The sequence below is a fragment of the Ambystoma mexicanum genome, chromosome 10, assembly GCF_040938575.1.
Source record: "Ambystoma mexicanum isolate Mex_15411 chromosome 10, UKY_AmexF1_1, whole genome shotgun sequence".
Taxonomy (NCBI): domain Eukaryota; kingdom Metazoa; phylum Chordata; class Amphibia; order Caudata; family Ambystomatidae; genus Ambystoma; species Ambystoma mexicanum.
Genome location: NC_090932.1, coordinates 253,712,077 through 253,724,488, shown reverse-complemented (window position 1 = coordinate 253,724,488; position 12,412 = coordinate 253,712,077). Strand labels below are relative to the sequence as shown.

Below are 12,412 nucleotides of genomic sequence, written 5' to 3'. Positions count from 1 at the left end.
ACGTCTGTCTGAACACAACTCACTGTTTAAGCCTTAACATTGTTGTGCATACATGCATGTCTACACTGAGTTAACAAGCAGAATTCAAAGATCTGCGCCCTATTCACAACACTGGAAGGTTTCCAAAAATTCTGTTTTAGATCACCCCCCAGGAGTTCCTTCCAAGAAACACTGAAGACTGATGCTCTGCAAATGCAACACTGCAGGTGAAGGCATTGGTGGGGCCCAGACCTAGGGAGCATTTTTGACTCCGATTGTTCAAAAGCAGCTCACAGCCAAGCTCCATCGACCTCAGTAACAGATATAATTGCAGAGTCTGTTCCCTCCCAGAATACCCCATCAATGTACTGAAAATATTTGACCATAAAGACATTCTAACCACTTCTGTGAGCCAATCCCATTCATCCTGCAGTTATTTAAAAAATACATTGCTAATGAACAAAGAACATTAGGAGGAAAGCACATACCTGTGTTGCTATCAGTTACGCTCTGAGTACTGGAGACAGAACTTCTTGTTGTAAAGAAAGATGTCAAACTTGCAAGAGTGCTTGGAACAGTGGAATCTGTGCTAAATAAAGGACCAGTGGAGGTGGTTGTTACAGTGGACTGTGCTGTTTGATATGTTGAATGCCGTGATGAGTGGTCTGCGGTGCCATTAGAAGTCCACCTCATAGTAGTAGTAGGCAGTGGTGATGAGTCAGGGCAAGTGGTGTCACAAAAAGGACAGGTGGATAAACATGTTGTTGTTGAGAATGGCATGTCTGTTATGGTAGTTGATGCAGTACTAAGAAACGTTGTGTATGTTGTGGTGATGACAGAGGACTTTGGCAGTTCAGTGGATCTAGTTGTAGTAAGTGTTGCAGGGGGGTTAGCTGACGATGCTGTATCACTTCCTGTGGCTGTGGATGTAACCACAGGAGTGTTTCTTGTTGATGGAGTCTCAGTGGCGACGTATGTTTCAGTAGTGATGCTGGTTATTAGAGGTTTACTGGAGATAGAAGTTAATGGACTATTGGTAGAGCTGGTTGTAGATGGAGTCTCTGTAGTGATGATAGTAGATGGAGTCTCATGTGTGAAGGTTGTTGATAAAGTTTCACCAGTGATGGTTGCTGAAACAGTGTTTGTGGATGGAGTCTCAGCAGTGGTGGGTGTTGATTCAGTTTCAGCAGTGGTGGCTGTTACAACAGTTTCAGCTGTGACAGTGCTTGATGCACTTGCAGTTGAGATTGTTGTCACTGGAGTCTTCGTAATTGTTGTTGTTGGAATCTCTGTGTTGTTGGTTGTTGATATGGTCTCAGTGGTTATGTGTGTTGATACACTCTCAATGGTGATGGTTGTTGAAGGTGCCTTAGTAGTGATGGTTGCCGAAGGGCTTTCAATGGTTATGGTTGTAGAAGGGGTCTCAGTGGATATAGTTGTAGATGGAGTCTCTGTACTAATTGTTCTTGGTGTCTCAGGAGTGATGCTTGTTAGTGGAGGTTTACTGAAGATAGAAGTTAATGGACTATTGGTAGAGATAGTTGTAGATGGAGTTTCTGTAGTGATGATAGTTGATGGAGTCTCATGTGTGAAGGTTGTTGCTACCGTCTCACCGGTGATGGTTGCTGAAACAGTGTTTGTGGATGGAGTCTCAGCAGTGGTGGGTGTTGATTCAGTTTCAGCAGTGGTGGCTGTTACAACAGTCTCAGCTGTGACAGTGCTTGATGCACTTTCAGTTGTGATTGTTGTCGCTGGAGTCTTCGTAATTGTTGTTGTTGGAGTCTCTGGTTTGTTGGTTGTTGATATTGTCTCAGTGGTTATGTGTGTTGATACACTCTCAATGGTGATGGTTGTTGAAGGTGCCTTTGTAGTGATGGTTGCCGAAGGGCTTTCAGTGGTGATGGTTGTAGAATGGCTCTCAGTGGATATAGTTCTAGATGGAGTCCCTGTACTAATTGTTCTTGGTGTCTCAGCAGTGATGCTTGTTAGTGGAGGTTTACTGGAGATAGATGTTAATGGAGTATTGGTAGAGATAGTTGTAGATGGAGTCTCTGTAGTGATGATAGTTGATGGAGTCTCATGTGTGAATCTTGTTGATAAAGTCTCACCAGTGATGGTTGCTGAAACAGTGTTTGTGGATGGAGTCTCAGCAGTGCTGGGTGTTGATTCAGTTTCATCAGTGGTGGCTGTCACAGCAGTATTAGCAGTGACAGTGCTTGATGCACTTTCAGTTGTGATTGTTGTCACTGGAGTCTTCGTAATTGTTGTTGTTGGAGTCTCTGTGTTGTTGGTTGTTGATATGGTTTCAGTGGTTATGTGTGTTGATACACTCTCAATGGTGATGGCTGTTGAAGGTGCCTTAGTAGTGATGGTTGCCGAAGGGCTTTCAATGGTTATGGTTGTAGAAGGGGTCTCAGTGGATATAGTTGTAGATGGAGTCTCTGTACTATTTGTTCTTGGTGTCTCAGCAGTGATGCTTGTTATTGGAGGTTTACTGGAGATAGAAGTTAATGGACTATTGGTAGAGATAGTTGTAGATGGAGACTCTGTAGTGATGATAGTTGATGGAGTCTCATGTGTGAAGGTTGTTGATAAAGTTTCACCAGTGATGGTTGCTGAAACAGTGTTTGTGGTTGGAGTAGTCTCAGCAGTGGTGGGTGTTGATTCAGTTTCAGTAGTGGTGGCTGTTACAGCAGTCTCAGCTGTGACAGTGCTTGATGCACTTTCAGTTGTGATTGTTGTTGCTGGAGTCTTCGTAATTGTTGTTGTTGGAGTCTCTGTGTTGTTGGTTGTTGATATGGTTTCAGTGGTTATGTGTGTTGATACACTCTCAATGGTGATGGTTGTTGAAGGTGCCTTAGTAGTGATGGTTGACGATGGGCTTTCAATGGGTATGCTTGTAGAAGGGGTCTCAGTGGATATAGTTGTAGATGGAGTCTCTGTACTAATTGTTCTTGGTGTCTCAGCAGTGATGCTTGTTGGTGGAGGTTTACTGGAGATAGAAGTTAAAGGACTATTGGTGGAGATGGTTGTAGATGGAGTCTCTGTAGTGATGATAGTTGAGGGAGTCTCATGTGTGAAGGTTGTTGATAAAGTCTCACCAGTGATGGTTGCTGAAACAGTGTTTGTGGATGGAGTCTCAGCAGTGGTGGGTGTTGATTCAGTTTCAGCAGTGGTGGCTGTTACAGCAGTCTCAGCTGTGACAGTGCTTGATGCACTTGCCGTTGAGATTGTTGTCACTGGAGTCTTCGTAATTGTTGTTGTTGGAGTCTCTGTGTTGGTTGCTGATATTGTCTCAGTGGTTATCTGTGTTGATACACTCTCAATGGTGATGGTTGTTGAAGGTGCCTTAGTAGTGATGGTTGCCGAAGGGCTTTCAGTGGTGATGGTTGTAGAAGGGGTGTCAGTGGATATAGTTGTAGATGGAGTATCTGTACTAATTGTACCAATTGTTCTTGGTGTCTCAGCAGTGATGCTTGTTGGTGGAGGTTTACTGGAGATAGAAGTTAAAGGACTAATGGTGGAGATGGTTGTAGATAGAGTCTCTGTTGTGATGATAGTTGATGGAGTCTCATGTGTGAAGGTTGTTGATAAAGTCTCACCAGTGATGGTTGCTGAAGCAGTGTTTGTGGATGGAGTCTCAGCAGTGGTGGGTGTTGATTCAGTTTCAGCAGTGGTGGCTGTTACAGCAGTCTCAGCTGTGACAGTGCTTGATGCACTTTCAGTTGTGATTGTTGTCGCTGGAGTCTTCGTAATTGTTGTTGTTGGAGTCTCTGTGTTGTTGGTTGTTGATATGGTCTCAGTGGTTATGTGTGTTGATACACTCTCAATGGTGATGGTTGTTGAAGGTGCCTTAGTAGTGATGGTTGCCGACAGGCTTTCAATGGGTATGCTTGTAGAAGGGGTCTCAGTGGATATAGTTGTAGATGGAGTCTCTGTACTAATTGTTCTTGGTGTCTCAGCAGTGATGCTTGTTGGTGGAGGTATACTGGAGATAGAAGTTAAAGGACTATTGGTGGAGATGGTTGTAGATGGAGTCTCTGTAGTGATGATAGTTGATGGAGTCTCATGTGTGAAGGTTGTTGATAAAGTAGCACCAGTGATGGTTGCTGAAACAGTGTTTGTGGATGGAGTCTCAGCAGTGGTGGGTGTTGATTCAGTTTCAGCAGTGGTGGCTGATACAGCAGTCTCAGCTGTGACAGTGCTTGATGCACTTGCAGTTGAGATTGTTGTCACTGGAGTCTTCGTAATTGTTGTTGTTGGAGTCTCTGTGTTCTTGGTTGTTGATATGGTCTCAGTGGTTATGTGTGTTGATACGCTCTCAATGGTGATGGATGTTGAAGGTGCTTTAGTAGTGATGGTTGCCGAAGGGCTTTCAATGGTTGTGGTTGTAGAAGGCCTCTCAGTGGATATAGTTGTAGATGGAGTCTCTGTACTAATTGTTCTTGGTGTCTCAGCAGTGATGCTTGTTAGGGGAGGTTTACTGGAGATAGAAGTTAATGGACTATTGGTAGAGATGGTTGTAGATGGATTCCCTGTAGTGATGATAGTTGATGGAGTCTCATGAGTGAAGGTTGTTGATAAAGTTTCACCAGTGATGGTTGCTGAAACAGTGCTTGTGGATGGAGTCTCAGCAGTGGTGGGTGTTGATTCAGTTTCAGCAGTGGTGGCTGTTACAGCAGTCTCAGATGTGTCAGTGCTTGATGCACTTGCAGTTGAGAGTGTTGTCACTGGAGTCTTCGTAATTGTTGTTGTTGGAGTCTCTGTGTTGTTGGTTGTTGACATGGTCTCAGTGGTTATGGGTGTTGATGCACTCTCAATGGTGATGGTTGTTGAAGGTGCCATAGTAGTGATGGTTGCCGAAGGGCTTTCAATGGTCATGGTTGTAGAAGGGGTCTCAGTGGATATAGTTGTAGATGGAGTTTCTATACTAATTGTTCTTGGTGTCTCAGCAGTGATGCTTGTTAGTGGAGGTTTACTGGAGATAGAAGTTAATGGACTATTGGTAGAGATGGTTGTAGATGGAGTCTCTGTAGTGATGATAGTTGATGGAGTCTCAAGTGTGAAGGTTGTTGATAAAGTCTCATCAGTGATGGTTGCTGAAACAGTGTTTGTGTATGGAGTTTCAGCAGTGGTGGGTGTTGATTCATTTTCAGCAGTGGTCGCTGTTACAGCAGTCTCAGCTGTGACAGTGCTTGATGCACTTGCAGTTGAGATTGTAGTCACTGGAGTCTTCGTAATTGTTGTTGTTGGAGTCTCTGTGTTGTTGGTTGTTGATATGGTCTCAGTGGTTATGTATGTTGAGACACTCTCAATGGTGATGGTTGTTGAAGGTGCCTTAGTAGTGATGGTTGCCAAAGGGATTTCAATGGTTATGGTTGTAGAAGGGGTCCCAGTGGATATAGGTGTAGATGGAGTCTCTGTACTAATTGTTCTTGGTGTCTCAGCAGTGAAGAGTGTTAGTGGAGGTTTACTGGAGATAGAAGTTAATTGACTATTGGTAGAGATGGTTGTAGATGGAGTCTCTGTAGTGATGATAGTTGATGGAATCTCATGTGTGAAGGTTGTTGATAAAGTCTCACCAGTGATGGTTGCTGATAGAGTGTTCGTGGATGGAGTCTCAGCAGTGGTGGGTGTTGATTCACTTTCAGCAGTGGTGGCTGTTACAGCAGTCTCAGCTGTGTCAGTGCTTGATGCACTTGCAGTTGAGAGTGTTGTCACTGGAGGCTTTGTAATTGTTGTTGTTGGAGTCTCTGTGTTGTTGGTTGTTGACATGGTCTCAGTGGTAATGTGTGTTGATACACTATCAATGGTGATGGTTGTTGAAGGTGCCTTAGTAGTGATGGTTGCCGAAGGGCTTTCAATGGTGATGGTTGTAGAAGGGCTTTCAATGGTTATGGTTGTAGAAGGGGTCTCAGTGGATGTAGGTGTAGATGGAGTCTCTGTACTAATTGTTCTTGGTGTCTCAGCAGTGAAGCTTGTTAGTGGAGGTTTACTGGAGATAGAAGTTAATGGACTATTTGTAGAGATGGTTGTAGATGGAGTCTCTGTAGTGATGATAGTTGATGGAGTCTCATGTGTGAAGGTTGTTGATAAAGTCTCACCAGTGATGGTTGCTGATACAGTGTTTGTGGATGGAGTCTCAGCAGTGGTGGGTGTTGATTCAGTTTCAGCAGTGGTGGCTGTTACAGCAGTCTCAGATGTGTCAGTGCTTGATGCACTTGCAGTTGAGAGTGTTGTCACTGGAGTCTTCGTAATTGTTGTTGTTGGAGTCTCTGTGTTGTTGGTTGTTGACATGGTCTCAGTGGTTATGGGTGTTGATACACTCTCAATGGTGATGGTTGTTGAAGGTGCCATAGTAGTGATGGTTGCCGAAGGGCTTTCAATGGTGATGGTTGTAGAAGGGGTCTCAGTGGATATAGTTGTAGATGGAGTCTCTATACTAATTGTTCTTGGTGTCTCAGCAGTGATGCTTGTTAGTGGAGGTTTACTGGAGATAGAAGTTAATGGACTATTGGTAGAGATGGTTGTAGATGGAGTCTCTGTAGTGATGATAGTTGATGGAGTCTCAAGTGTGAAGGTTGTTGATAAAGTCTCATCAGTGATGGTTGCTGAAACAGTGTTTGTGGATGGAGTCTCAGCAGTGGTGGGTGTTGATTCAGTTTCAGCAGTGGTTGCTGTTACAGCAGTCTCAGCTGTGACAGTGCTTGATGCACTTGCAGTTGAGATTGTTGTCAATGGAGTCTTCGTAATTGTTGTTGTTGGAGTCTCTGTGTTGTTGGTTGTTGATATGGTCTTAGTGGTTATGTGTGTTGATACACTCTCAATGGTGATGGTTGTTGAAGGTGCCTTAGTAGTGATGGTTGCCAAAGGGCTTTCAATGGTTATGGTTGTAGAAGGGGTCTCAGTGGATATAGGTGTAGATGGAGTCTCTGTACTAATTGTTCTTGGTGTCTCAGCAGTGAAGCTTGTTAGTGAAGGTTTACTGGAGATAGAAGTTAATGGACTATTGGTAGAGATGGTTGTAGATGGAGTCTCTGTAGTGATGACAGTTGATGGAGTCTCATGTGTGAAGGTTGTTGATAAAGTCTCACCAGTGATGGTTGCTGATACAGTGTTTGTGGATGGAGTCTCAGCAGTGGTGGGTGTTGATTCAGTTTCAGCAGTGGTCGCTGTTACAGTAGTCTCAGCTGTGACAGTGCTTGATGCACTTGCAGTTGAGATTGTTGTCAATGGAGTCTTCGTAATTGTTGTTGTTGGAGTTTCTGTGTTGTTGGTTGTTGATATGGTCTTAGTGGTTATGTGTGTTGATACACTCTCAATGGTGGTGGTTGTTGAAGGTGCCTTAGTAGAGATGGTTGCCGATGGGCTTTCATTGGTTATGGTTGTAGAAGGGGTCTCAGTGGATATAGGTGTAGATGGAGTCTCTGTACTAATTGTTCTTGGTGTCTCAGCAGTGAAGCTTGTTAGTGGAGGTTTACTGGAGATAGAAGTTAATGGACTATTGGTAGAGATGGTTGTAGATGGAGTCTCTGTAGTGATGACAGTTGATGGAGTCTCATGTGTGAAGGTTGTTGATAAAGTCTCACCAGTGATGGTTGCTGATACAGTGTTTGTGGATGGAGTCTCAGCAGTGGTGGGTGTTGATTCAGTTTCAGCAGTGGTCGCTGTTACAGCAGTCTCAGCTGTGACAGTGCTTGATGCACTTGCAGTTGAGATTGTTGTCACTGGAGTCTTCGTAATTGTTGTTGTTGGAGTCTCTGTGTTGTTGGTTGTTGATATGGTCTCAGTGGTTATGTGTGTTGATACACTCTCAATGGTGATGGTTGTTGAAGGTGCCTTAGTAGTGATGGTTGCCAAAGGGCTTTCAATGGTTATGGTTGTAGAAGGGGTCTCAGTGGATATAGGTGTAGATAGAGTCTCTGTACTAATTGTTCTTGGTGTCTCAGCAGTGAAGCTTGTTAGTGGAGGTTTACTGGAGATAGAAGTTAATGGACTATTGGTAGAGATGGTTGTAGATGGAGTCTCTGTAGTGATGACAGTTGATGGAGTCTCATGTGTGAAGGTTGTTGATAAAGTCTCACCAGTGATGGTTGCTGATACAGTGTTTGTGGATGGAGTCTCAGCAGTGGTGGGTGTTGATTCAGTTTCAGCAGTGGTCGCTGTTACAGCAGTCTCAGCTGTGACAGTGCTTGATGCACTTGCAGTTGAGATTGTTGTCACTGGAGTCTTCGTAATTGTTGTTGTTGGAGTCTCTGTGTTGTTGGTTGTTGATATGGTCTCAGTGGTTATGTGTGTTGATACACTCTCAATGGTGATGGTTGTTGAAGGTGCCTTAGTAGTGATGGTTGCCAAAGGGCTTTCAATGGTTATGGTTGTAGAAGGGGTCTCAGTGGATATAGGTGTAGATGGAGTCTCTGTACTAATTGTTCTTGGTGTCTCAGCAGTGAAGCTTGTTAGTGGAGGTTTACTGGAGATAGAAGTTAATGGACTATTGGTAGAGATGGTTGTAGATGGAGTCTCTGTAGTGATGACAGTTGATGGAGTCTCATGTGTGAAGGTTGTTGATAAAGTCTCACCAGTGATGGTTGCTGATACAGTGTTTGTGGATGGAGTCTCAGCAGTGGTGGGTGTTGATTCAGTTTCAGCAGTGGTCGCTGTTACAGCAGTCTCAGCTGTGACAGTGCTTGATGCACTTGCAGTTGAGATTGTTGTCACTGGAGTCTTCGTAATTGTTGTTGTTGGAGTCTCTGTGTTGTTGGTTGTTGATATGGTCTCAGTGGTTATGTGTGTTGATACACTCTCAATGGTGATGGTTGTTGAAGGTGCCTTAGTAGTGATGGTTGCCAAAGGGCTTTCAATGGTTATGGTTGTAGAAGGGGTCTCAGTGGATATAGGTGTAGATAGAGTCTCTGTACTAATTGTTCTTGGTGTCTCAGCAGTGAAGCTTGTTAGTGGAGGTTTACTGGAGATAGAAGTTAATGGACTATTGGTAGAGATGGTTGTAGATGGAGTCTCTGTAGTGATGACAGTTGATGGAGTCTCATGTGTGAAGGTTGTTGATAAAGTCTCACCAGTGATGGTTGCTGATACAGTGTTTGTGGATGGAGTCTCAGCAGTGGTGGGTGTTGATTCAGTTTCAGCAGTGGTCGCTGTTACAGCAGTCTCAGCTGTGACAGTGCTTGATGCACTTGCAGTTGAGATTGTTGTCACTGGAGTCTTCGTAATTGTTGTTGTTGGAGTCTCTGTGTTGTTGGTTGTTGATATGGTCTCAGTGGTTATGTGTGTTGATACACTCTCAATGGTGATGGTTGTTGAAGGTGCCTTAGTAGTGATGGTTGCCAAAGGGCTTTCAATGGTTATGGTTGTAGAAGGGGTCTCAGTGGATATAGGTGTAGATGGAGTCTCTGTACTAATTGTTCTTGGTGTCTCAGCAGTGAAGCTTGTTAGTGGAGGTTTACTGGAGATAGAAGTTAATGGACTATTGGTAGAGATGGTTGTAGATGGAGTCTCTGTAGTGATGACAGTTGATGGAGTCTCATGTGTGAAGGTTGTTGATAAAGTCTCACCAGTGATGGTTGCTGATACAGTGTTTGTGGATGGAGTCTCAGCAGTGGTGGGTGTTGATTCAGTTTCAGCAGTGGTCGCTGTTACAGCAGTCTCAGCTGTGACAGTGCTTGATGCACTTGCAGTTGAGATTGTTGTCACTGGAGTCTTCGTAATTGTTGTTGTTGGAGTCTCTGTGTTGTTGGTTGTTGATATGGTCTCAGTGGTTATGTGTGTTGATACACTCTCAATGGTGATGGTTGTTGAAGGTGCCTTAGTAGTGATGGTTGCCAAAGGGCTTTCAATGGTTATGGTTGTAGAAGGGGTCTCAGTGGATATAGGTGTAGATGGAGTCTCTGTACTAATTGTTCTTGGTGTCTCAGCAGTGAAGCTTGTTAGTGGAGGTTTACTGGAGATAGAAGTTAATGGACTATTGGTAGAGATGGTTGTAGATGGAGTCTCTGTAGTGATGATAGTTGATGGAGTCTCATGTGTGAAGGTTGTTGATAAAGTCTCACCAGTGATGGTTGCTGATACAGTGTTCGTGGATGGAGTCTCAGCAGTGGTGGGTGTTGATTCACTTTCAGCAGTGGTGGCTGATACAGCAGTCTCAGCTGTGTCAGTGCTTGATGCACTTGCAGTTGAGAGTGTTGTCACTGGAGGCTTTGTAATTGTTGTTGTTGGAGTCTCTGTGTTGTTGGTTGTTGACATGGTCTCAGTGGTAATGTGTGTTGATACACTATCAATGGTGATGGTTGTTGAAGGTGCCTTAGTAGTGATGGTTGCCAAAGGGCTTTCAATGGTTATGGTTGTAGAAGGGGTCTCAGTGGATATAGGTGTAGATGGAGTCTCTGTACTAATTGTTCTTGTTGTCTCAGCAGTGAAGCTTGTTAGTGGAGGTTTACTGGAGATAGAAGTTAATGGACTATTGGTAGAGATGGTTGTAGATGGAGTCTCTGTAGTGATGATAGTTGATGGAGTCTCATGTGTGAAGGTTGTTGATAAAGTCTCACCAGTGATGGTTGCTGATACAGTGTTCGTGGATGGAGTCTCAGCAGTGGTGGGTGTTGATTCACTTTCAGCAGTGGTGGCTGTTACAGCAGTCTCAGCTGTGTCAGTGCTTGATGCACTTGCAGTTGAGAGTGTTGTCACTGGAGTCTTCGTAATTGTTGTTGTTGGAGTCTCTGTGTTGTTGGTTGTTGACATGGTCTCAGTGGTTATGGGTGTTGATACACTCTCAATGGTGATGGTTGTTGAAGGTGCAATAGTAGTGATGGTTGCTGAAGGGCTTTCAATGGTGATGGTTGTAGAAGGGCTTTCAATGGTTATGGTTGTAGAAGGGGTCTCAGTGGATATAGTTGTAGATGGAGTCTCTATACTAATTGTTCTTGGTGTCTCAGCAGTGATGCTTGTTAGTGGAGGTTTACTGGAGATAGAAGTTAATGGACTATTGGTATAGATGGTTGTAGATGAAGTCTCTGTAGTGATGATAGTTGATGGAGTCTCAAGTGTGAAGGTTGTTGATATAGTCTCATCAGTGATGGTTGCTGAAACAGTGTTTGTGGATGGAGTCTCAGCAGTGGTGGATGTTGATTCACTTTCAGCAGTGGTGGCTGTTACAGCAGTCTCAGCTGTGTCAGTGCTTGATGCACTTGCAGTTGAGAGTGTTGTCACTGGAGTCTTCGTAATTGTTGTTGTTGGAGTCTCTGTGTTGTTGGTTGTTGATATGGTCTCAGTGGTTTTGTGTGTTGATACACTCTCATTGGAGATGGTGGTTGAAGGGGTCTCAGTGGATATAGTTGTCGATGTAGTTGTTGACTTGTAATTGGTACTCATTGGAATTTCAATTGTAGTTGTAGACCTTGATGACATTCTATCAGTACTACCAATTGTTGTGCCTGCTGAGGGTCTTACTGTTTGAACAGTTGAGCGAGTTGTCTCAGACGTAGTTGATGTTTTGATTGAGATTCCATTTGTGGTGGCAGTCACAGCAGTAGTTATAATGGGTATACATGGAACACATGTTCCACATGTCACAATTTCACATTTGATATTTTCTAGATTTTTCTTTTGACTCTTTATTAAATTGCCATGATAATCCACTTCTCGAACACTGTTGTCATATGACATCACTTCTTCTTCTTTAACATCACTCTTATTTTTCTCAGATAGGCTCAATCTTTTTTCTGCTGATGTCACATCCCTGTGAAATTTTCGTTCTGGCTTTGGGAGCCATCTTAGACCTTAAATGGAAATTCAAACAGTGATGTTACCATGATATCTTCTAAATGTCATAAAGAAGCATTACATACAAGCTCAGAATAATTAGGGAATCTTTAGACATTGTCATTTGTTTTTAAATTTGAACCAGAGGATTACTGTCTTAATGCACAGAGTTAACTTTCTATTGTGAGTATACCTACTTTTTAGATCTTGTGGAGTTAGCACCTTAGGTATTTGCAAAATCCAATAAATACAATAAATAAATAAAGTACATGTGAAGTTCTGATGTCTTCATTCTAGTTTGTGTTTCACCACCAGTCAGTAAAGCACTTGAACATCTTTGTTCAGCAGAAGATTTCCAGTAACTTCCCAGTAACTTGCTATATATTCTCTGTATCAATTGGAATATACAACATAAGTACTGCAGCTCTATGGATCACACAACCACCATCTGTATCAGTTATTATACTTGTTAAAGTAGAGGCTCTGGTGAGGTTCTTAATATGACCTTCTATTGCTTTTTGTTAAGAAATTAACACAGCTCTGAAAATTATAGGTAAAATCACTTCTACAAAAAATGCACTTTTAAAAGTGTATTAAGCTATGTGACCAGACCATTAACAAACCTGTTTTGTCCTTGGTCAACAAAGCATATAGGCTATTT

General features: G+C 43.1%; 1 protein-coding gene across 1 annotated transcript in view; it reads right to left on the bottom strand.

The window, feature by feature from the left end:
• The window catches only part of LOC138492851 (uncharacterized), a 50,614-nt gene that overhangs the window by 26,105 nt on the left and 12,097 nt on the right, over positions 1 to 12,412 (bottom strand). Inside the window, exon 2 of the mRNA XM_069620185.1 lies at positions 468 to 11,768. Coding sequence (XP_069476286.1) covers positions 468 to 11,768 — 11,301 coding nt within the window. The remainder of the gene's footprint in view (positions 1 to 467; positions 11,769 to 12,412) is intronic.